This window comes from Pavona decussata, unplaced genomic scaffold (assembly GCF_977016875.1).
Source record: "Pavona decussata unplaced genomic scaffold, jaPavDecu1.1 SCAFFOLD_51, whole genome shotgun sequence".
Lineage (NCBI taxonomy): Eukaryota > Metazoa > Cnidaria > Anthozoa > Scleractinia > Agariciidae > Pavona > Pavona decussata.
In genome coordinates, this window is record NW_028145473.1 from 2310001 (window position 1) to 2336313 (window position 26313).

The window sequence follows — 26313 nt, forward strand, 5'->3', positions numbered from 1 at the left end:
TGGCCCTAAACAGGGAAATCACCATTAAAAAGCATTTCCCGTTTCAATCGTCTCTGCGCGCTTGATAGAACTGGTCCCGGTTGTTCAAAAAGCGGATAATTTTATCCACTGGATAGGTCGCTATGCGGCAAATAAATGTGTGCAAGAATTTCCCTGTAGCCTAATAATTTGTATATAGGGTAGACGCATATTGTTTGGTATACATTTGCACCGCTGGATAGTGACTTATCCACTGGATAAAGGAAACACAGGGAAACAATAGGCAACTATATTCACTAGAGATAAATTAATTACTCAACTTTTTTTTAAATGAATTAAAGGCCAAGTAATACGGGCAACATTTGTCGCGCAACAATGTTGCATTGCAAGTTGCGATTGTTTGTTGCCCGTACATCGCCCAGAATGCAACGACATATCCGGGACCTTGACTACGCCGCCGGCGGTAAATTTAAAAGGTAATCAGCTAAGCGGGCGTCAAACAAAAGAGAAAATGATATGAAATTGTCGAATATGGCTAGTTCAATAGACCCAGGTAAACATTCATTCTACATGTATAAAATACTTCTACAAGATGGAACCTTTCCTTACACAAACTACGAAACACAAGACGGACATCTTATCATTATGGAAAGTTCACTTAGTCACGGAGAGACCAACAATCACGCAATTTTACCTTCATAAACTAAAATTTCTAGCACGTTTTAAAAACGTAAAAAATGCTATAAGCCTTACTGAAATTATGTTCATTTAAAGTTCAATCTACGAGCGTTGTATCACGAATGGACCCTTTGCAGCTAACGGTCAAGCTACGCACTAGGACATTTAAAACAAAGCGACTTCATCCAGTCAAATTTTTAATTTTCTTTGTTTTGGATGTCCCAGTGCGTAGCTTGCGTCCCATGCAGTATGGTGGATTTCGTACCATGTGACCGTTAGCAAAGGGCCCATTCTTTTTGCTGATTGGCCACGCTACCCACAAGCTTTTTAAACAATAGCGTTGCATTCGAAGGACTATCGGCGAATAATTCTTCCACGGTAATTAGGCCGACAAGCAATGTGTTGAGGCTTAAATGCTAGTTTAAAGAACATCAATTTCCAAGAGGTAACTATCAGACCGACAGCCCATGACAGAAACACTCACTTCTCTCGACTTGGTGTAAAACGGTTGTACGAGATGTCACGCTATATAACAGTTCTGCCTAAGAAAAAATTCAAAAAAAGCCTTCTTCAATTGCTTTTTGATTTCTTGGAAAAAGAAGATGATTATACTCAAATACCTTTCATAATTAAAGACGTTGGACTAGCTAAATAATTATACTTGTTAGTAACATTTTTTTTTCTTCACACTTTAAATGATTGTAATTATACATAACGGGTTCTTCTTTTAGTATTGGACTATTAATGTGAAATACCTTAAATCTGTATTCGTATGTAAAGCTTAAAGTCTTAGTAGTTTGTATTTTTCATTTATTGTTTTCAACTTTAAAATCATTGTACTCTTAAATCGCGGCTTGCCCTTTTAGAATCAGTGAGTCAATTATTCTGAAATATTTTAAATCTGTATTACTATGTAAACCGCAGTTTGAATACGTCATTTTTCTTGTGTTCATCCTGCCCCATCTCGATTAGCTGTAGCTTTTTGCGGGGCAGGCAAGCCACTACTTATGATATATTTTTAAAATAAACAATGATTGATTGATTGATTGATTGATTGATTGATTAATTAATTAATTGTCACTTCTTCTATTGTTCACTACTAAATTTCCCTTCGGACAAAACGTTCCAATTTGACATTAAAGGCGAAAGGTGGAAATAAAAAAGACAAATGAACACACAAGATCTAGATATTATGGAAGCGACCTGACAATGAACTTGAAACCTAAATGCGAGGTTTTTGACGGACAAGAGGCAATCCAGTCCGGGCATTATCGCACCGGATAGACGGCCTATCACCATCACATCACATCACATTACGTGATCAATTTAAACTAATCAGACGAAGAAAAATTACTGGTGAAAACAACCTGTGACAGGTTGTGACCAGAAAATAAAAGACACTATTAATGGGTTGTTTGCAAGGCGGGGATATGCTGATATTAGTTTAAACGGTTGTTTATCTTCAACCAGTTTTTAACTACGGTGTGTAATGGAGTCTTGTAAACGTTAATTTTATGCGCTGCTAAATAACATTCTCTGTAAAACTTAAATTACTTTGTAAAAAAGTTGAGAAAAACAGCAATAAAATTGAAAGTTTAAATTACCATTACACTGTCTTATACTAACAACCCATCTTATATTATTTTCATCCACAGCAGGAGAAGCACAAGCACTTCTTCTTCACCAATGTGCGATCATCAGTGTGTTGCTCTCTAGCAAAGTTAATGAAAACCTGAAAAATGAACAAGAGGAACACTTATACATATTTTCTTTCCTAAATCATTGCGAAACATAACATCTATATCCTGCGCATCGAACTAATTTGGGGCGTAATTACAGTTAATTACAGCTAGTTAACTACACCAAAACTTTCCAAGCGAAGCCTTCATACCAAGTAAACAATACATGTTTACAAACCTTCAAACGTCAGATATCACTCATCATATGAGGCTGGCAAAGATCAAAAACTGATGAAAACGATCGATCGCGGGGTTGGAGAAAATTCTCTCTGTCGCAATAAGTTCTTTGCCACGCTTGCCAACTAAAGGTTGTCACCTTAGGCTGCTCATGTGCGTGTGAATTCGCGGTACCAAATCTAAATATCAAACAGTCTTACTTGTTCCAGTGTGGTTTGACTAATGCTGTAGTCCACAATGTTCAGGGCAGCTCTGTTTCTCTCCAGCTGACCAAAGATGTAGGACCAGCTCAAACCTTCAGTGTCTATCTGGTAATGGAGGATTCCCTAAAAGCAATCCATACCATGATTGATTAAACCTTCACCTCAAGAGTGCAAAATTCAACGAAATGGTTTACCTAAATGCTAAATCCTGCAGGGGTTGAAGTACGATATATTTCTTTAAGTATTTAAGAAAAGAAACATGAACAAAAGTATTAAAGTTCATCTGACAGAATTGTTTTCATTTGCTGGATCAAATCGTCATGATGTTCTCGTATGAAAATCGAAAACTAAATATCTATCAGTGTTTCTTCCTCGGGTTTCAGATGAAAGAAAAGTAAAATTTCACTTCCGGTTGGGATGCAATACCGCATAAAAAGGGAGACTGAGGATAGTAGGGATCTGACGTCGATACAGGATCGCTTGTTTCGCGGTTTGTCTGTTCCTCATTTGTTTTCTATGTGCAGAGGAAAAAACTGTGGGGACAAAATCATGGCAGGGAATTTGAATGCACATAATGAAACAACAGAGGAATAGAGAAACCGCGAAAGTAGCGATCCTGAACTGACGCCACTGCTATACCATCTTCAGTCTGCCATATTGCACGGAATTGTATCCCAGCGGAATTGGAATTTCATGTTTCATATATATTTTTTCAATTCACAGGGAAATTTTTTTCGGTTTTCATAAGAGAAAACATAAGACTTGAATAAGCAAAATAAAAATTCTGTAAAATACACGTGAATTTTTTTCATTTAAGCCACTTACGCTGTGACTGTCCACGAGCCTCGCTCTGCCAAAGGAACTGCTAACAAACTGCATGACATTATTAACAGCGTCCATTCCTACGCGATCAGGACTGAGCTGCTGGTCGGGATTTATGGCTATAACCTGGGGCTGACCTGGAATATGACCAGGGGTACTGGGGATGGGAGCAGTGTATACTGAAAAAAACAACAAAAGGCATTTCAAAAATCTTTTCCCACTCACTGAAAATAATTGCAGGAAATAAACGTAACTTAATTTCACAGCGAACAATAGACAAAATTACTTCAAAACAACAAAACAGAAAAAAAAACGCACAAAAGGAGGTGAAAATTCCGAAAACAACAGGAACGTCGAGGATTTGTATCCTGTTGAGGAAAAGTAGCCGACAATTCCAAGGACAAAAAAGAACCAAATGCTGAGAAAGATACTTCACAGAATGAGAACTAAGTTGCAGTACATCTAGTTACAAATATGAGGTGCCAGACTAGTGAAGACTTCACTCTCAGGCTTATCTTTGGCAACACAGTCGTTTGTGAGTTACGGACGGCTGCCAGAAGTTCAATATTCCCTTTTTTAGCTGGTGTTAGCTTCTCACCAAGAAAAGGAGGGTCCCTGTTTTGGTGTCCGGTTACCATTACCAATTTGACAGGGTCGGAATGTGTTTAAAGAAAACATTCAGCTTCTGTTGCCATTTGTGGCCCAGAAATTCTGCGCTCAAGACCCTTTACGATCTCGCTTTGGCATCGTCCGAAGTGTAAGAGTTTGTTGTTCTTTACAACCCGCAGGCAAACCACGGCTACAATACTTTCTCGCTTCCTGTTAACATTGTTTTCGTCGTGCATGGCTTTGAAAACCAATAGCACATCAAATGCCGCCTGGCTTTTAAACCCGCAATCCTTTTTGCTTTTCATTCCTTCATTACTTCTAAGCCTCGTCAAGAATGTTGGTGATTAGGTTAGGAGAGATTCACAGTGCCGTGAGTTAACGTAGCTTATATAGAACACACATATTCAGGCATCACCTTCAGAAACAGCAGAGTCCACAGGATTCATGGGCAAAGCTGCAGGTTGACTGGTACCAACCTTGACCATCAGTGTGTAGCCGGTTCCAAATCTGTCAAACAATATGATGAAATCTCAATGTGCATGTGCTTTTTGTTAAATACTCGCTTTCTTTCATATTTATCCTTATTATGAGCCGTGCTCACATCAGGCTGGAAAAAGAAAAGAATCCAGATGAATGATTCTGGAGAAGTAGGCAGACGAACGTCATGGTGACACAAAAGCTAATTACTTTTGACCCTTACCTATGAGAACAGGTACACAGTTATCATTACAAGATAGCAATGTTCAAAGCGATACTGCTACGTAGAATGTAGCTCAGATTAACCCCAGCAAGGTAAACACTAAATGTATCATTTCTGCCAGAAAACAGAAACCAACCCAAAAGCTAATTGTGTGAAAACTTGATTAGCGGTAAGGTATTTGATGCGTACCTCAGGCTTCCTCCCTGTAAGTTCAAATTGAAGTTAAGAAATGAACGGGGCATTATGGCCATTTTAAATATCCTGTGTGACTAGATTTCGAGATTGCCAAAACTGGCATGCGCTTCACTCATGTGAACAAAAAAGCCGTCACACTGAGCCTGTCTTACCTGCTCTTGAGATGTTGAATGGATCCTAAGCATTTAAACTGTCCATTCACCATGATAGCCAGTCTTGTACACAAAGCCTCGCACTCTTCCATGCTAATTCGAATTTAAATAAAGAAAAGCTTACCTTATCTCAAAAAAAGGATAAATTCGTAATTCAGTACTATTAATCAGCTTAGCAATAACACTATGAAGAAAGAGTGTACAGCTAGTTCTCACTTTGACTAATAGGGGTTATGAGGGTCTCTTCACGGGTTGGGATGGGGAGTAAGACAAATGCCAAAGGACTAACAAATGGGCTATACCGGAACGAAGATGATTAACAGATTGAAAACAAATCAAACAAAAAATAAGTAGTTCCTGTGGTTTAAACATCAATTTTCAGGAACATTTCCAGGTGCTCTAAGCTCTTACCATTGACACAAACCACCTAGTTGGAAATTTAATGCGAAAAAAAAAAAAAGGAAAAATGGAAAGCCCAACACGATCAGTCAATGGGACGACGCGTAACATTTGATTTTCTAACTGGAAATTCGTGTTTTCGGTGTAAATGGTGAGCATTCTTTACCTCCGTTTAAGCTTTCATTGTAACGTTTTGGAAGCACATGTCGGAGTATGCCATGTTGCTTACCTGTGTGACGTAAGCACAATAGAGCGGCCTCCTCTCATTACACCCATCAATGTGTTCCAAAGGAAGCGGCGAGCAACTGGGTCCATGCCAGTGGTGGGCTCATCCTAGAACAAATGTAACAACTCAGATTAGATACACAAGATAGATGAGTGAGACATGTGCATTCCAGACCACTACTACAAAGAGCATCGTGCTATCTCAAACTGGAGCACGTTTTCTTTGTTTTATGGTAATTTAGCATACTTCCTTCCATCTGGACGTTCTTGCTATTTGAAAGAAACTTTCACTGACACCTTAAGGCCTTTTAACACCTCTAATCTCAGTCTTGTAACTATGGCGTTAACTGGATTGCAGCAAGGGCTAACATGCTCACCGACAACCGCATTCTATGGGGGGCCATTTATAGGGACTATCACAGCAGTTTGGAACACTTTCAAAACGTTAGCCTTTTACCATGCAAAGAGTACTAGTCCATTTTGTTAAAAGTTACAAGATGACTAAAACTATTTGTTTTTAAGTGTCTAGCTGCAGATGGTCAGGATTGAAACGGGTTGCAACTTAAAACTAGTGGTCAGCATTTACAAGTCCTATCGCTGTGTCATCCAAATCGCTGAAAAGAACACAATCAATATCACTGTGACAGAGTTTCTTTAATATTGCTTAAACAGGAAAAACAAAACCGTGAAGACTGGTAGGGGCGCGAGCGCAGATAGATCATTGAGGCTACTTTCGTGTGATTCCTACAAACTCAACAATGGCTTGCAGCTTTAAACCTTAGCCTGACGGAAACCCATCTGTTCATTCCTTGAATTATTTCATACATACTAATACCTGCTATCCTCTTATGCCAAAACAGAAACAGAAAATTCTTTCTCGTATTTAGGGCGAATATGTCGAATTAATCTTTCTGTATTTCCGGGAGATTTAATGTGCTAGCCATGATGTTTAAAGTATAGATTTCTAAAATTTAATGTTGTACAGACTTACCAGAAACACAATGGGTGGATTTCCAACTAAAGCAATCGCTGTGCTCAGTTTTCTTCTGTTGCCGCCACTAAACAAAACAAGTGAAAAAAGAAATAGACACATCAACAATTACTATTTTAAAAAATGTAAAATTCACCTTAACGTAATAGCTGTGCAACGTATAAAATTGCGACCTGAAGAGCTTTATACCATGATAAGAAACATTGACACGGATAAAGGGGAAACCAAAAAACAAAGTAGAAAAAACGACGGCGAAGGCGGATGACCATGGGTTAAAACGAAGGCATCTGTACCGTACCTGTAGTTTCCACAAAGAGAATCTGCCCACTTTTCAAGGTGTAGAATCTGAACGGCGTGCGATACAACGTCTTTGATGTTGTTGTCAGGAACTCCACGAAGCCGAGCATACATTGTAAGCATCTCACGGCCAGTTAAAAGTTCAATCAAAGCATCAAACTGTTAAAATATAAATTCACAATAACACATCCTAAACTGGATGACCTTTGCAGGACTTATAGAGACAAACAACCATCATGGAGGTTTTGAGATTCTCTTCTCTATAGTTATATAGTTAATGTGAGATGGACAGTTACCTGGATCGAAATTCACGCAAGAAAAAGGAAACTAAATCAATGAATAAAAACAACAATAATAACGCGTATCCTCAGTACCATTTCAATGCCTTTCTCAAACTACTGAGTTTGCCGACAGCTTGGTTTTTCTTTATTTGCGTTGTTAGTATACAACCTCTGACTTATTATGTCTCTTGTGTTTTTCTTGTTCTTCGGAGTTGTACCTTTACAGATGCGGAATAGAACAATGTCTTATAAGGAATTTTACCCAGCTATTACCTGAGGACAATAGCCAATTCTTTGTTGAACCTGCGGGTAAAAAGAAAGAAAGAAAATGGTCAAGCAACGAGCGATAAACATGAACTTGAAGAGTTGCGACAACAAACGAAACGAATGTCAAGCCTGCTTTGCTTCCAATCTTTCCCCCATGGTACACCTTACTACAGTTAAAATATGACCTTGACAGAGTAAACCATGACTGCATTAAACGACGGATTAATAAGGAATGGAGGAACATGACAATTAACGAAGCTTCCCAGCGTAGTATTTTATTTGGATTCCCAGTATGTCAAAAAAGTGGTAGCTATAGAAATGAGTAATCCTGTAAATGCGACAGCATACCTCTTTCAGATTGGTCTGGATGTTAAATCCATCTAAGAAAGCAGTCCCATCAGTAATACCCAGATCTCCTGTTAACATGCTGAATGTTGTGGTCTTGCCAGCACCTGTCCCATTTGGGGAGAAATTTGGTCGGTTATTAAATATATGTAAACTAACATGATGGCGACATTACATGTTAATCTTAAACAAAGGAATATCTATCAGAAATGGCCGTCAAGATTGGCCAGTTCAATAAGAGAATCCATTAGTTTGAAGGACTAGTAATAGTTGATTGAAATTTTAGCATATGATATTATTTGTATATAGGGCCTCCGTTGATAACAGTAATTTCATTGTAAGTTAGCTGAAGGTGCTACCCTATTCAAATAAAGAGATCATGACATGTCTCCTACTGGCTGCTGCTAGGAGATGGCTCCGCCAATAGTTGTGCCTGTATTGTTTGTTTTCTTTTCTTTTCCTGTACCGAGCAAGTAAAATTATCATTTGACGTTGGACACTAAATGAAAGGATAATGTTAAAGGGATTTAAGAATAAATGAAGTTGTTGGTATTGTCAATAAATAAAAAGTCGGCCCTTGCAAGTTATGGTAAAATGAGTTAAATACTGGTCCTTGTCAGTTGTTTGGGTGGCAGGCCAGACAAGTCAGTTTGCCAATGATCTACGCCATTGTTAGGAAATTAGAAGGCATGACGTATGACTAAAATTATACGCAGAGAAAAACAAAAACAACAACAACAAAATTAAATAATAATAATAGTCTAATTCACAAATTACAATTATATACAATACAGCCATGGTAATAAAACGACTTCTTGCTGCATTCCAACTTAACACTAGGGACATATATGATGATGGCTTTGCCGTGTCGTCCTAGCTATAATATACCCGTTAAAAGTGAAATACCTATTAAAAAATTGAGGAGAACGCCCCTGAAGGCAATGCTTTACCAATTTCGACACATGCTTCTTGCGCCGTAACTCAAGAGGGTCATAGCGAAGTTATTTTATTGCTTCGTCACTACTTGATGTTCGCCTGTCTAAATGATCTGCATTAACCCGGCCACAACAGCCCCAGACTAGATCACAATAGTCGAGGACCGGTAAAATGGAGGACTTGTATATGACGTTTGCAGTGTGCATACTAATGTTGTTTCTGACTCGATTCAGTATGCCTGGACGTTTCCCTGCCATACTGATAAGATACTTAGCATGGGCGCTAAAGGTCAAGGCCTCGTCTAGCACAATGCCCATATACCGGAATTCCGTTACACGCCAACGTTAGACGTAATTTTAAAGTTCTTTAACAATTTCTAGTGAACTTTGTTCTCTCAAGGAAGTTAAAAGCAAGAACAAGTAGGTTTAAAATGTGACATTTTCATATAAATTATTCACTGCACTCAACCAATACTCAAATATGGTGCTAAACAGAATGTGGATGGCATCAGTTGACGTACCGTTGATACCCAGAAGCCCAAAACACTCCCCACGAGGAATGCCCAGATGAAGGTGATCAACTGCAGCAACAGGAGCACCACGGTACACCTGAAAAAAAAAAAAAAAAAACAGGGGAATAACTAAACGACAGTAAATCTAAATGCAACTTTTGCAAACTAGTTTTGGCAAACTCAAGTTGGTGTATGTGAACGTTGAAACAATACTCAAAAATGTATCAGGAAACTAAACTAGTCCCTATTTTACACAACTTTCATGCATTTGACGAATCCTTTTATTCAGTATGATCATAGTTTAAAGACTGCCAAAGAAAATCGGGAAATTCTAGTCGCAAGGTAAATGGAGCTCGCTATTTTACTCCGTTCCCTTGGAATAATTTCGGACGACTTAGTCGGGTCCCAACTGCTACCAGTTCCAGGCCACTTGGGGTCCTTTGACGAGTCAACCTTAATTTGAAATCGAACGCGTTCCTTGACAATAGACATTTCCAATCGAGGTTCTATGGACGTAAATGCTAACAACCTGTTTCATTTCACTGAATCCGGTGCACTTTTCACGTTACTTTACTTCAAGGGCATGAAATGGTGTCGGCTGATAAAGAAAGTGAAGCGACTTTAGAAAGTTTGCTTTATATTTACCATTATTCAAACACAAAAAAAGGGAAGGAAGGGATCTTTCACAAGGAGAGTTGACCAACTAACCTTTGTTAAATCTTTCAGGACCACCGCTTCAGCCTGAGCCTCACTGTCACGCTGATTAGCTATACGCATGCGCTCATTAAACACGTCTTCATCCTAATAAAAGTACCCAACAACAGCATATTGATATGAATCAACAGAAACCTCCTCTCCCAATTCAAAACTGTCCTGAAATTTCAAATGTTAACTGTACATTGTATGTTTGCACGTGCAGTTTCTGTCGAAAGAAAACCTCTGCGCGGCTAAAACTTCGCCTTTCCTACTTCTGACAACGAAATAGCAAACCCCACTGAAATTCTTTGATTGACCATCTTTGAAAGGTTGACAAACGACAAACAAAGGGACAGAAGTTGAAATGCAGTCAATGATCTCTTCCTGAAAGGTAAGAAACATTCAAGGGTCTCGACCTGGGAAAACTTCACACTTCTCTGAACGATCGTAGGCCTGTTTTTCATAAAGCCAAAGAGTTCGGACCCCAAAGCTATTTTTCATAACCATTTCCTATTTGATTTCTTAATCCTGCATTTTTAAAACCCTTTTGCTTATGAATCGAATTTCTGGTAATAAGCATTGTGGACGTAATATAGGTTTCGGGACCAAAATGTTCTTGGCAAATGTGAGAAACCCAAGCCAGCATGAGCGGAAAAGTATTAACGAAAGAGTTGTTGAGGCCAAGAGAGAGAGAGAGCGGGGGGGGGGGGGGGGGAAGAGAGAGAGAGAAAGAGAGACAGAGAGAGGGGGGGGGGGAAGGGGCAATATGATATTTAACAGCCAATCAAATTAAAGTTTCATTATCTGCATGCATACAAAACTAAATGTTCTACCTCTGTCTCCTTCCTGTGGCTTGCAAATGTCTCCGAAGACGTCTTTACTTTTGCTCGCACGAAACAATTCATCTATCGAACACATTCCAAAAAGTAACAAAGGATACATTAAGGGAGAGCAAAGAGAACATGATATTTTATGCAAGTACCGACTTCTTTAAAAGGGCAGTTGTACTCGTTAGGGTGTATAGATAATGGAACCCATTTTTTTTCGCTGTTCGCAATTTCAATTCATCGCAGAAAGGTCTCGGAAATTAATATACGACAGCAGTACATTATGGAAAGTGATAAATGTTCAAACAACCAACAAGCAACCAACAAGCAAACAAACCACCAACTTACCAACTGACTGACTAACAGCAAGAAAAACAAACCGTCACTTAAACATCAAACTCTTTCTCCTAGTGTCATCAACAGGAAAATACTCCTTAATTATGTCCTGGACAACAACACACACAAGAAAGGAAACCAAATATACCAGCATTATTAATACAACACCAATACGGATAACAGACCCAACAGACTTAATACAGTCTGAATACAATGTGTACCTCAATGAGAATGATAACTGCAAACAATACAACAGCTTCAAGGAACATGTAGAGTGCTGTCTGTCCCACCCCCGGACGGTCCCAATCAAGAGCGTCCTTGGTTGGTGGGCAGTTAGAGGAGCGCCTAGAATAGTAACAAAAAGAACGAAGTTAACATTCTGTAAAAAACATCTTTCGTGTTAGCAATAAAACCTCAATCACAATCAAGTCGAATAGATTTGTAGAAGAGGAAGAACAACAACAACAACAGCTAGAAGAACAAGAAGGACAAAAACAACAACAGCAGCAAGAAGAAGAAGAAGAAGAAGAAGAAGAACAACAACAACAACAACAACAACAACAAGAGGGGAGAGAGAGAGAGAGCTTGCCTAATATCTCCCTGCTCGATATAATTGAGTTTAGATCAAAACAACTAAATACATGATGTCATGTATGTAAGCATCCTCGAAGACCCAGCAGCAGTCAGTCGGGAGGCGGGCAAAACGGCGCAACGAAAGGTTTCAATAACTTTCTTCTTTTGTCGTGCCTTTGCCCCGCGCTCCGACTGACTGCTGCTGGGTTTCCGAGGATGATATGTGAGGCAAATACCTCCGAAAAACAACAGAGCAGTAACTATTGTCTGATATGCGCAATCTGGCAGCAGGAAGGTGGAATTTGAGTTTAACGACATCTGAAAGGAAACTCATTTTCCTAGATGCTCAAGTGAACCAAATGAGAGAACAAAAAATTTACACCCAAAAGGCTTGAAACGAACGATATGCTGCTGTCCCTCTTAAAACGGAATTTCTTGTGCTATCTTGTTTTAGGTATTTGTTAGATAACTGTACATCACTTACTCCTGGCAGATTTTCTCAAGAAAATTGGTTTGACTGATGTCCATGACACTGGCGGCCAGGCTGTAAACAAAAAGAACAACAATACCAACTCGTCAAGCATTTCACAACTAGATAAACTGGCTTTATTACCAAAGTGGAAAAGGTAAATTGGACAAGTGAACGTAACGACGTTACAAGAGAGTCAAGGAAATCTCCACTGTACTCAGTATGTATCATATGAAGGAGCTACACTATTAGTGAAAACATGATAACTTAAAAAAAGAAAAGAACAGAAAAAGTTGAATGAAAAGCATCCGCTGATTCCGCTAGGAGTATGAATGCTGATTTCATTTTCAGAAATATTGGTTTTTACAGGTCTTCGTGTTGCATTAATTAGGTAAAGGCTACCGTCATGTTGTTGCATTCGACGTAGAAAGAACGCAGTCCTAACACAGATTGCAGTCGAGATTGTATGGGACAGTCGATCGACGAATGAATGGATAACGGGACACGTATCTGGTATCCCCCACAAATTTTGCAGGGGCGGATGACATCATCACTACAAAGGAGAGAGAGCCTGGGATCGATATCATCGAACGCACTCCCTATTCTTAGATTATTGATAGTTAGTATGGTACGGATTTTGAGTGCGAGTAACTGGTTTGGATGTGTCTCAGTAATTTCATGTTGCAGATAATTGCAATATTGTTGCCTGGTATCCCCCTTGTTGCAACTGTCACTGCATATCCGTCTGCACAAAAGACTGCCCAAATTTTGCCCTAACCAGGGAGATCAGTACCGTGAAAGAAGCTTGGAAATGTGATCTCAATTAACACGAAATTTGGTAAACTCTTATTTTGAAATTTTCCAAAAATTATTAACTGTTCAAGAAACTGTATCAAACACTTGAAAGAGTGATTGACCGAAGTTAGTTACAAAAAAACTCGGCAGCACCTCGTTTTTACAACCCAGTTCTTGGCGTCTGGAAATTGGACGAAACACTCTTCCTTGTGTTTCATATGTTACGTTACCAATTCATAGGGAGGAATTAAATAAGCCAGTAACACTTACGAATACGTTGGGAAGAATAAGCTAATATAGTGAACAATATCCGCCTTACTGTCCTCTTGTGCAGTACTCAATGTATACTGCGTAATGAGCAATGCCTGGAAGACAAAAAGAAAAATAATCAACATTACAACATTCGTATCGGCATGAGTTAGAATTTCACCCTGAAGAGTGGCCAGCAAAATGTTGGCAGGAAGCCAGTGTATCGAGTGCAGAAACTGGGTAACGAAAATGCAAGGAGTACAAAGAAATGTGTTTTTTTTTTTTTTTTTTTTTTTTTTTTTTTTTAATTAGGAAGCTCGGCAGGGACATCGCACGCAAGTTGTGAAGAACCCAGAGAATCAATTAAGGTAATTCCCGCAACATTCTTGAAGCGTTCAGCCCTCACAATGCCAATGATTTGTTTCCCACGTGATGAATTGTGAACTGGTTGTTAGAACTATGCTCTTTCTTCAAAAGGTGGTCGCTTTTAGTGTTTACAAAACCGGTCGAATCCAAATATCACTTTTGTTTTTCCGTACTTCTGATAAAAAGAAATACTGTATGAGAGCAGGAATCATGCACTCACGAACTTCCCACGCAAAATAGACAAGGGTTTGTTTGGATGCTATTTAACACAAAGACGTTTCTCACGTCATCACTAGGATATTAATTAAGGGATAGATTGGCGAAAAGAACATGCTTCCACCAGGCACTTCGTTTTCCCGCCCTCGCTTAACTCGTACGCCAGATTCGCCTTTCCTCTCTTTCAACTGCCACGCAGGTTGCTACACAGCAGTAGGATAAGCAACATTCCCAACATCTTTCCTCTTTAAACCCAGAAAGACGTTGGGAAAGAAGTTGTAGCTGGATGCCCTAACAGGTATGCTGCAAGGAGAATCATGACAAGCTGAAAGCAGCTGCAAAACAAAGTCGATAGGCAAACAGCAATCTAAACCAATTTTCTCAATATTACGTGATTTCGTTGAAAACACACATAGATTCCCCGCTATTCTAATTCCCCTCCCCAACCTTTTCCCTTTCAATGTTATTGATGAACTTTATCACGCCTATCCCAACTCTACTTGCAAATGCTTGTAGTGTATAATACAATTTCATAAATTCTCTAGAAAAGGATGATTCATCTTACCAGACTCACGACAGACAGGATAAAGACTGTGGAGGCATAAGCTACAAGTGGGCCCTTGAATATGAACGACACCAAGTACACAAACGGAAGCATACATAGTCCCAGGAGCAGCTAAGGATAGTAAAGACAATTCAGTGTCTTAGTCTTGTGCTGGTATGACTACAGGACTTTCATTCGGTATTATTTGTTTACATAAAGTCAAATACACTCTAATAAGTCTTCCCTGGCAATTGAATTTAGAGTCCCACTTTCACCCAGTTTATTTAAATAACCCAATCGTACCTGTAGTCTCAATTCTAACTGTATTCCTAACACTAAACCCATCTCCAATATTTGATAGTATCACCAGGTTTTTTTATGTTAGCCTTTTTAAGCATGGAGAATTATAAAGGGAAAACTTCTAAAAAAGGAACGACGAAATCTCCTGTGAAGTATCCTCGTCACTTGATGCCTTGGGGCATTACGCTGTAAAAACACTATTTGGCCGTAAACAAAAAAATAAATAACATTTTTCGAAAGTTTACACAACCAAGTAAATCTTTCTAAGGTTGACTCCTAAAGAATAATCGTTTTTCACACAATCACATCATAAATAAGTCCAAGATCCATTTCAGGAAAACAAATAGTGGCAATATGTGAAAGAAATGTAATTTTGTGGTGAATAAATCACAGTTTTTTTTCATCGGTGACGGAGCCATAGTAGGAAAAACAAAAAAAAAAAAAAACAAAACAAAACAAGCAAATCCGAGTTCTCCCAACAGTAGCAGAACCTGTGAGCTTTAGATTACCTGTTCGGATACTGTACCATAGAAGATTCGTGGTAGCTAAGCCATTAAACTAGATTCATGTCACAAACATCAAAGTAAAATAATTACCAACAATAAAAAAACGGCACCCAGGTCACCCTTCAGCGAATCTACTTGAAATGCTGCAAACATGATCATGATTCCCAGCATGGGAAACAAGTAGTTGATGAAGTCCCACGAATACGTAGCCAGCCAGAAAACAACAGCGTCCACACCACTCACAAACTGAAGATGCTTCGCCTATAAAAAAGATATATTAACCAAGGAAACATGGTCCATTACAAGGTAAAGATGACACAACTTGTACTTCAGGTTATTTTACAGAACGTTTCACACAGGTTCCATTTAATTAATGACAAAATAATGAAAGGTGAATTTCGCAAAAATACCAAGAGAAATTGCCCACATCTTTCACATTTATAGAAGACATTGCCTGTTTTATGTAAATTTTACTTCGTTCTGTCACTGAGTCGCCAAATTTTAACTCGAAACAGCAGCTTCAGGCCCGTGTTTCTAAAACGTCTTTTTCTGTTTCCATAACTCCGAAAGTGTTCCCTTTTAAGGGACGGTGACGCCTTTTGCCACTGCGAATAACGGAATGGTCCGAGAAACTTGGGTTTCTTAAGGACGATTGCGTTGTTTCTGACTGCGGCAAAATCAGATCTAAAAAGAGACTGGGAAAGCGGGGGGGGGGGGGGGGGGATAATTAACTTTCAATTTGGGAGAAAATGCTATTCATTTTTTGTATATTTTAAGGTTACCGGATACCTTCGAGAGTCGTTTTTTTGCCAAAAAAAATTGAGGCCAAATTAAACATTACTAGCCTCGTTTCCTTTCCAAAAAAAAATATAACAAATCTTGAGGCGTGCGCGAATTATCAACAAGGACGTTTCTTCAAATGAAATTCTATCACTCGCCAGAGTGCTATAAGGCAATTAAAATGTGTCAGCGTCAGGGCTTCCCGTAATGTTTTTCGCGGTAAAACATCCGGAGTCGTTCATTTTATGTCGCCTCTCTTCCTTTTGTTTACGTTTGTAACTTGTGATTTATTCACACCAAGTTTTCGCTGGTGTTCGTTTTGCGTATCGTGTATGGCGAATAATAAGAAAGAGAAGAGTCCGTGGTTAAAAACTAAGAAGAAAACTGGTCCTAAGAAAAAGAAGAAGAAAGTTTCCGATGAAGGATGGCAAAAAACCAGTGGAAAAACTCTTCCCGAAGCCGCAAAAGCACGTAGCGCATAAGACCAGGTACAATAATCGATATATCGAGTTCTTTGAGGCCCTTTACCTTCCCACATATTGCGCTCAACGCTGGCCTCCAGATTGCGGGTGAAAATATCTCCATCAAACCTGCAAAGCAGAAAAACTCGGATATTGAACTGCAAGCTTGCGACGGCAATTTATTCGCATGGATAATGGTATATATAAATAGTCCTTCAACGTAACCCAGTGACCGCATTTCTGCCTGCAGCTGTTCTTTCGGATCGATGGGGCTCACTGTCGAGGCCACTGCAGTTTTCCTTTTCTTAAAAGAATTTTTTCTGCCGGGCATTTCGCAAGGAAATCCGAAAAATTCTGATTGGTAATAGAACTGCAGTCACGCACTCAACTATTTTCCGGCGCGACACCAGTAATCTCAGGGGACTCAGCAGTAGGTCTCCTGTAATTCTCTTGGCTTTCGACGTCGGCGGCATCCACATTGTTGAAGTATGGCGCAGCAAGGGCGTGAAATGTTTGTAAACCTTCAGAAGCGAAAAAAACCTACTTCGTTTTTACATGAGTGTGCCCTCTTTAAAGCAATTTATAGGGTACAAGGATTTGACGGATTGCCTTGCAATTTGGTTCGAAGATTCCTAAGACACCGAGCAAAAAAACTTTGAAAGGAATTTTTGTTTTGTAAAATTGATCTCCCGCAATGGCCTTCGTCGTAAAACGTACCGGTGAAATTTTGATCATCAAAATTGACAGTAAAATTGCGTAGCAACCAACCGGAATATCGAAAAAGCCTCACAAAGTTTTGAAGATTAATGCCTTGTGATTGACATGATGCAGTGGTTTTGATTCTGCGGTCGAATTCCATACCCGATAAATTCGCTTAAAGAGACATCAGTCGTTTTGGGCTTTTGGGACACACTCTCCTTACGGCTAGAAAAAATCAAAGCGAAATAATTTTTGCCGGATAGTACATTTCATTAGCTTTGTACTGATATATAGTTTATGGTTGTTGCATTTAAGCCAGCGCGCAAATATTTTTTTTCGCGTAGGACACCCGCGAAGGTATCCGGTAACCTTAAAGCTTTTTTGCATTATTGTTGCTCTGGTTCTCTCAAATATGCGGGGTTATTCCCAGTTTACTTTTTGGATTCCGATGTCCCTTGCTTGATATGCTTTCTTGGATAGTCATAAACCGCCCAAAAATTGGCCTGTATTAGGAGGTCTAGCTCCCTTGAACAATGTACTACATTGACCAACGATCTGTATTAGACAAAAACACATATATCAGCCAATCAGAACACGCATTTACTAAAGCAAATTTTACGAACTACTTTGTACTGCAGACTAAATAAATAAATCGCACAGCAAACATCTACGAACCTTTGAGCTCTTTTCCTTGACCAAAAACGGAACAAAACTGGCGGCAAGAAAAGCAACTGCAAAAACTAACATTAGGGCCAACAGGAATGAGCTTGTACCAGCCAAAGAAAACTGGTCCTGTAACAGACAAAAACAAAAATTCAATCAGTTGCTTTAATACTGGCCCAACTAAAATTTTTGGTAGTGCGGTGGTGTAGTGGTTAGCGACAAAGAAACAGAGTGCTAAAAAAATTCACAAGCCAGTAACTCTTACTATTGGCTTTGACTTTAAAAAGTAGCAAAGTTTGGACAAAAGGACAAAATCCATTCCTTGTTTAAAGGGGAAGTATCACGAAAATTTGCTGTTATTTTAAAACCCAAAAATGTTTGACTGTCAGCAGAAACAACGAAATAATTGTCAAGTTTGTTAAAAATTATCACCCCAGTGCAATAAAACTGTCGATTAGTGCCTCTGGCCAGAGACAGGGTAGGCCAGTTTGGATTGAAACTTTAAAAATATTAGGCTAATGTTTTTCAAGTTCTCGCATTTTTGTTTCCAAAATACGCTAGGACAGATCACAAGTTGTTTCTTTCAAGAATTGAGTTGATTTCGTTCCTCTCGTCATTCTAGAATTATTTGGCAGGTGATTGAAGGTCTTATTTCATCATTTTTAACAAAAGATATCAAAAACCCCATGATACTTCCCCTTTAAGCTCACCTTTCTTTAGAAATCACATGGAAAAATTAATACAAGGTCAAAATTTGTCTCTGATAAGCCCGCCAAAAGTAAGTTTAGATTATTTTTTATTTGTCTCACAAATGTTAGGCAAAAATTTCTCAAAAACACTCGTGGAATATTTTTTACCTCACTCAACACAAAGAAAAGTACCTGAACTATCAGTAACTTGGAAAGTTTCGGAAAAAAACCCTCTTCATTTCAAGAAAATTGACTGTTGATAAAGAACAATGACGTCATTGAGTTGCCATGGTAATGGCGATTATCATAAAACTCAATTCGTCTGAAACTTGGATCTATTTCTAGCAAATAAGTGGCAGTTGATCTCCTGGTTTACCTTATATAGCGATGCGATTCGTGTTTAATTTTCTTGGAAAGTACTGATCAGTACTGAAAAATACAACTGACCTCAGAAGGTGTGTTCCCTACTTAAGACTCACCTGTTGTTGTTTCGAAGTCAATGGCAGCGGATAATTAATGGTCTCTATACTATACGTCGAGTCCTTTTTCCAGTAGGCCAGTAAGAAATTTGACAGAGCATTCAGGGAGTCTGCTTGTGTGTGATAGGCCTGGAAATGTCAGAACAGAAAATCACTCGTGATCGCTTGCTTCAGTTTTAGTCTTGGGTTTAGGCATTTCTTTTGTTGCTGGTGAGTGAAACTACATTACTATTACGGACAATGGTGCTGAATGTGTTAATTGCAGTAGAAGATCACTTTACCAGTTGATACTAAAGGACGATTAAATATCCATACACAACAGCTGCCTTCAAACTTTGTAAAGATAGTCGCCTACCGCAAATCTCATAGCTGTGAGACAACCCTTGTCTCACTGGTGGAGCAATGGAAACTTGCAAGGGACGGGCACCAGTGTGTAGCTATACTATCTACGGATATGTCAAAGGCATTTGACTCACTTCACCCACCACTCATGCTTAACAAATTAAGAGCCTATGGTTTTGCAGAAAACACCGTAAATCTTCTACGCTCTTATCTCTCCAACCGACAAAACAGAATTAGACTGGGACCACTAGCAAGTTCTTGGTAAGTGGTAAACAGAGGATGCCCACAAGGATCTGGGTTAGGACCACTTCTTTGGAACATCTTCCAGAACGACCTGGCCTATGAAATTAATTTGAACCTTTCTATGTATGCAGATGACCATCAGATTTACGAAGCAGGAACGGATCTCGCAAACGTAAAGTCATCACTTAGCAGGAATGCAGAAAAAGCGTCTAATTGGTATGAAGACAACATGCTAAAGGGTAACTATAGTAAATATAGAACCATGAATATGCAGAACAAAAGAGAATTAACAAATCCGACCATGAGTATTCAAGGCAGCGAAATCGAGTCGACAGAGAAGCTGAATCTTTTAGGAGTGACGATAGATAGTAAACTGAACTTTAACCATCATATTAATAACGTGTGTAAAAAAGCAAGCCAAAGGATTGGGGTCCTTATGAGACTGAAAAACCTGATACCAACAGAAGCCAAGCTGCAGCTTTATAAAGCTGCTATCTTACCACACCTTACTTATTGCCACCTCACCTGGCACTTCTGCAAGGCAAGCGATAGGAGAAAGCTTGAACGCATACAAGAAAGAGGACTCAGGGCAGTTTTTAAGGACAAACATTCCAGCTACGAGAAACTACTGGCAAAAGCAGACATACCATCGTTATACAACAGACGATTACAGGACATTGCCATCTTCATGTATAAGATTAAGCATGAATTGCTGCCACAGAGACTTTGTAATCTTTTCCAATTAGACAGTGGTTCGTATTACTTAAGAAAGCGAGAATTTGTTCAACCTCGATTCTCTTCGGTGACATATGGAAAACACTCACTTCGTTACCTAGGGCCTAAACTGTGGAATGATCTCACTCCTAGAATAAGATATCAACCCTCTCTGAAGCAATTTAAAAGAGTCATACGTAATCAGGACCTTACGGCCCTAGCAGAAAATGTCAGTAACTGTCGAGGCTGCAACCTATGCCGAGAATGATTAGGGTTTACATGATTTTTTTGCGATTGATGTATGAAATTTTATTAATATGGTTTAAGATGTAAATTTTTAATTCATTTTTATAATTTTTTAGAATTTTTAGAATTTAGTTAGGTGTCCACTATTAGTAGAGGGGACTTCTCCCCTCAGCTACATTTCTTGACACGTTAATAAAGTTATTATTATTATTTTACAATCTAGGTATGGCCGATCACGTATTGGAACCAAAAACGTCACGATTCATTTAATGAAATGCTTCCTTACTTTAATACCACCTGAAGGCAAAGATGTATTAGCGATGGTATTTTGAAAAGAAATATTATCAGTGTACTCGATTCCGTGAGGAATACATGGGCTAACCTCTAAAGATTTAAAGACTTTTTATTCATGAAGCAAAATCGTATATGGTAAATCCTGTGTGGTACCTATATGTTTTTCAAATTTGGAATAAGACATGGTTGTAGGGTGGAGCGCTGTCTGTCTGTTCGTGAGACAGTGCACATGTTTTCGCTCAAGAAAGTTGAAAAATAACCCTTTAAAGTGTCAATCGAAAGGAAGCCCACGAATTAAAACAATGGCATTGGTTTTTCAACCGCGGACAAACTTGCCCGTGTTAAATGAGCTGCAAAACGCTGGGTCAGCCCATATTTCTTCATCCTCTCCCACGTTTTGTGTTACAATTGAAAAAATGAATGACCTGACGACCACCTTTTTAACTGGACACGAACTCTGAATCATTAAAAACTGCTCACAATAGTGGGTTCTCCGCAGACAAATGGGATACAACGCCAAAAACGAAATGAGTGAATACACACAAAAAATGTGGAGCTGTTAACGTTGAATTTATCTTTATGTACACTTGAAGTGTAAGGCAATCTTCCTTATTTAGCTTCCCTCGGAACAGCAAAAAAAGTAGTCAAACTTACCATATCGCTGTACCACACTGTAGCAGCAAGCTTGGGTTCACTTGTCTTTGTAGCAAAGGTGAACCCCACGACGTGCTTGTTGAAATAATCTGCAGCATTGCTGTTCTCCAAGACATATTCGGTGTAAAACGTACTCGATTCGTTCAGATTTGTTTCCTGAAGGGAGATTTGTGTACAACTAAAGTAGCCGCCATCATAAGAGCTAAAAGAAAGAGGTCATGCATGAAAATTACAAAAAGAAGGAACACAAGAAAAGCAAACGAAAACCGAACAAAGGTGCATCCCAGTACCCTCGTGCTTTGGGCGTCGAATTTGTAACCCTTGAGGTCCCCGTTCAAGTTCTGCTGCGACTACTTGAATTTCTTTGACGTTGGCCCGCTGGTTTGCAACACCAACGAACCAAAATCTGTGCAAATAGCCAATCGGTCTGCCTCCCACAAGTTTTTCACAAGATTTTTTAACAAATGTTACAGTATGTTCAGTTTGTAAACAGCATTTCTTTTAGTGATTTAATGCCCACAATTACCACAGCAGTGCTAGATACTTTGACACTTAAATAAAACGTGCTATTATAAAAGCGGCTTCAAACTTTCGTTTGCCGTTCGTTGTGAAATGTGGTAGGGCAACGCGTAGCCTTCTACATCTAAAATATATGCATATAGTTATAAAAAGAGTAATAAGGTAAAAATAAAGGTAAGAATATTAATATTACCCTTAATTCAGATCACCCTTTGAAGACATATTTTTTTCCGTTTGAGTTTTCTCTGACGTACTTAACATTACACATCAAATGCAGGACATTTTCTTTGAGTTTCATAGAGATATACCAAATGGCAAGGTTTCGACCACGCCCATTAGCAGATCAAATCTCAGGAATTCCTTTCATTCTTTCGGGAAAATATAAAAAAAAAAACTATAGCAATAACATGTTAGATGTGAAAATTTGATGAAGTTTAAGTAATTTTTTGAACAGATTTTATGCATGTAGATATGTGATGAAAATGTGCGAATTAGCCTCCAGTACCACTATGATAACTATTTTAAGAGTTCAGACAATGTTTAGGCTATTGGTGATGACAGCCTTCTTCATATTCGTCAGCACCTTCTTCCCTCTTCTTCCTGGCATCTTAAGCATTGAACACTTGAGACCCTTCGAACAGCTCCCAAACACGTCAATTATTATATTTTATTGCTCCACAGTTTATCAGTGATAGCGCTGTTTAAGTTCCCACATGAAGGGGCCATACTTCATCAACTTCATCAATTTCAAGATACAAGACGGTCAATGGCCATCGCTTTATACCTCACACCAATTTCTTTCTGACTAAATTATTATTTTCGGATTGGTAGATTACCCTTTTCACAATGAGTACAGCACTAGTAAAAGTTACCGAAGGAGAAATTGGAATCTTTAAAGCACAGCGATACAACTTGTGACCTCAACTGAGATCTGCGGATCCATTTGATGGTTTTGCGTGGCTACCGTGCAGGACTTCCAAGATACCGCCCGAAGAGGGTAATTTTCGCTTCCAGTGAGTTGATCTCCGAAAACTAACCGTTGGTTTTAAAATACCATAAGAAATCTTTGGAGCCCAATTACAGCGCCGTGTAACACATATCATGACCAGGAATAAACATGTTGGGGGAAGGGGGAGGAGAACGATCCCAATAGGAAGAACGCAACTGAATAAATTTTACGATATTTACCGGTCATCACTAAGGCAATTTGAACAGTGAGTGTAGCCAAAGTTTTTGTTGCTTTTGCATCTATCAACGGTGAGTTGCTTGTCCCGGAACTAGATTTAAAAGAAAAAGACTAACGTTGCAACTTCCAATAATTAACAAATAAAATACATAATATTTTGCTTTGGTATGCCATGGCTTAATGAACAAGTAAAGCCTGGGGAATGCATTACATGTGTGTATTAAAAAAGATTTTGGCAGCTAGGACGTTCAATGCGGCCTTAAACGAGCAACCTGGTTTTCACTTGACCGTAAAAGGACAACAGCAATGGTCTTGGCTACGTAGAGTGTGCAGTCAGGTACTTGGATTTAAAAAACTTGAACTCAAAGTATAAGTGCAAGAAACTTAAGCACAACGAGAGTGAGTGTGAACGAGACTTCGTCTGAACAGAAGTCTAGAACAAAGCAATTGAGTTGACGCTTTTCACTTTGCAGTTTGTTATAAAAGGCCACTGTAGTACAGCAATATTTCAACCAATTAGGCTGCTCCAGCTATAAAAAAAAAGGATTCTGTTATAAACAGAAATTCGTTTTGCATCCGAGTTGATGTATTTGCTGTTAAACCATGAAACGTGTTATTAAGTTAAGCATGCTACTTATATCAGAAAAATACACAAATCGGGAATAAATGTAACTTGCTATATTTATCAGCAATAAGCAACTTACAGCTTTCTGACACTTGGCATTCAGGATGAGAAAGTTATAGTTGCAGCAAGCGTCCACCTGACTCTCATCTTCATATTTGAAATGTTTCCCCTTCACCAAGATATCGTTGCCTTTGTTACCAGTCTCAATGGTGTTCACATCAGACGCAATATCCTTTAAGTCTACCTTAACATCCTTTAGGTGTCTTTTCGCTTCCTGTGAGATAAGATTTAAGCCAATCTCATACCCAGAGTCCTCAGGCTCTTTGGCCAGCGGTTAGTCCCCAGGAGAGACTCTGAGGACTTTGAATTTTATTACCGCAGGATTTCCTCGGTAAAACAATGGACACCCTTACGGAACAGCCAATCAAAAAATTAAAATTTTTTTGAAGTCCCCACAGTCTCTCCTGGCGCCCACCTGCTGAAAAAAGCCTGAAGACTTTGGGTATGAGATTTGATTTAAGCTGTTAAAGGGAAGTTGACAGAGTGCAGCTTTGTTCATTCAGTTTTTCTGTTAAGTTGCAAAAAGCAGTTTGCCCGATGATCACGCCATGAATGTCATTGTGTCTGTTATATTTAAAGCTTATTCGGTGGTAACTGAATGAACACCTGAAACCCATTGATGACTCTTTAAGAATCGAGCGCGTAAAACCAACGTATTAAAGAGCAGTCACTGAAACAAATGATGGCAGATACAAACAAAAAACACACCAAAGTACAAAGAATGTTGTTTTAAGGGGAAGTATCATGGGATTTTTGACCTCTTTTGTTAAAAATGGTGAGATAAGACCTTCGCTTTGCTACAAACCAATTCCAGAACAACGAGAGGAGAGAAATTAACTCAGTTCTTGACAGGAACAACTCGTACTCTGTTCTAGCGCATTTTGGAAACAAAAATACGAAAACTTGAAAAACGTTAGCCTAATATTTTTCAAGTTTCAACCCATTCCGACCTACTCTATCTCTGGCCAGAGGCACTAATCGATAGTTTTATTGCACTGGAGTGATAATTTATAACAAAACTAGGCAATTATTTTTTGTTTCTGTTGTCAGACAAACATTTTTGGGTTTTGAAATGACATCATATTTTCGTGATACTTCCCCTTTAAATGGCAGCAAGCGCGAGAATTGCAGTGAGCAGCTTATAGTTGCTTTCGGTTTGACTTTTCCCAATCGCGGAACGAACAGTAAACATTCGACTGTTAATTTTGGACTAGGTTAATCAACAGTTAGGGAAGTAGTTCCTGTTTAGGGTTTCCTCGATACATTTAATTTTTCCTTTGTTGTATTGCAAACCTTTAAAGATATGAAGATTGTAAGCTTTAACAGATCGTATACCACGAAGTGCGCAATATGCTGTTGAATAGTGACCTCTTACTAACCGAGTGCGAGGGCCACGCACTGGGGAATATTGGCCCAAGGTCGTGGAAAGCTAGCTTAGTTAGTAGTTTATTATATGGCCCTGGATCAAACTTGTTTGTTTATAAAAACGCACTTTAGGTCACTTGAATTCAAAGGGTTTCCGTCGTGACGTGTTTTTGATGACGCGAGCAACCCAGAAAGCACAAGCTATGGTATCACGAGTTTGAAAACAAATTTACTGAACGTTAACATGTAATCATGTTGATTATAGAAAATACTTCAAGAACAATTTGTAGCGGAATTTGACGAAAATTAACAGCTGCGGTTTGTTTTTGAAACTCACAGAGGGTTTCGTCGATCCCAGAAAATTTACTAGCGCATCACAAAGTACGGATCAAGAAAAGATTGCTGTGAAAATCATATTCAACTTTAAAGGGAGCAGCATCAAGTCAATCGTCCTCATCAACCTCATCTCTGGCCCGGAAACCCAAGTGTAGGGATAAAAACCATCACACAGTTCTTTGAAGTGCAACTGGATTGGAGTCGCCGAATTCTCCTGCTTAAAAAAGAACATCTTATCGCCTGAGCGGCTTGCAGCTTGTTTCTTCTGTCGTACACGTGAATTAGTGACTTTTGCTTCGCAGCTAGAACTTTTCTCAATTGGTCAGGCTTGGCCGCAGGTAAGCTTTTAATTGTTTGACTTTTTAAGCCGTTTGCTCCAACAAAACGGAGTAGAGTGTTCATATCAGTAAACGTCTTCCTTTGGTGTTTTCAATTTCTATTTGTTTATAAAATCGTCAATGGCTTCCTGGCTTTCGCTGATGCCTCCTTCAGAGGTTTCTAGATCTTGGGGATAGTAAAATGTGCTTGTTAAATGATATCCTTTATCGTCAATGTTGGAATCATTCTTTTGGGTA

The 26313-nt window shown here is 39.0% G+C and overlaps 2 protein-coding genes across 7 annotated transcripts in view; one reads left to right on the forward strand and one right to left on the reverse strand.

Moving 5' to 3' along the window:
• Positions 1-26313, forward strand: part of LOC146481049 (uncharacterized) — a 418045-nt gene that overhangs the window by 83295 nt on the left and 308437 nt on the right. The window lies entirely within an intron of this gene.
• LOC146481053 (phospholipid-transporting ATPase ABCA3-like) overlaps positions 512-26313 on the reverse strand; it is a 64070-nt gene continuing 38268 nt past the window's right edge. For 3 of the 4 annotated variants that reach the window (XM_085108720.1, XM_085108719.1, XM_085108721.1), the window contains 23 exons: positions 24057-24251; positions 23355-23443; positions 21648-21849; positions 19155-19283; positions 17999-18115; positions 15474-15644; positions 14599-14709; positions 13473-13567; positions 12423-12482; positions 11587-11710; positions 11036-11107; positions 10215-10307; positions 9516-9603; positions 8063-8166; positions 7721-7750; positions 7168-7325; positions 6870-6936; positions 5883-5986; positions 5255-5347; positions 4623-4714; positions 3602-3777; positions 2774-2899; positions 512-2389 (listed from right to left, as the gene is read on the reverse strand). In XM_085108720.1, the coding sequence (XP_084964846.1) occupies positions 2303-2389; positions 2774-2899; positions 3602-3777; positions 4623-4714; positions 5255-5347; positions 5883-5986; positions 6870-6936; positions 7168-7325; positions 7721-7750; positions 8063-8166; positions 9516-9603; positions 10215-10307; positions 11036-11107; positions 11587-11710; positions 12423-12482; positions 13473-13567; positions 14599-14709; positions 15474-15644; positions 17999-18115; positions 19155-19283; positions 21648-21849; positions 23355-23443; positions 24057-24251 (2583 nt within the window). In that variant the 3' untranslated portion in view covers positions 512-2302. Of the gene's footprint in view, positions 2390-2773; positions 2900-3601; positions 3778-4622; positions 4715-5254; positions 5348-5882; positions 5987-6869; positions 6937-7167; positions 7326-7720; positions 7751-8062; positions 8167-9515; positions 9604-10214; positions 10308-11035; positions 11108-11586; positions 11711-12422; positions 12483-13472; positions 13568-14598; positions 14710-15473; positions 15645-17998; positions 18116-19154; positions 19284-21647; positions 21850-23354; positions 23444-24056; positions 24252-26313 lie in introns of those variants that run through there. The other variant, XM_085108722.1, reaches the window with a different exon arrangement.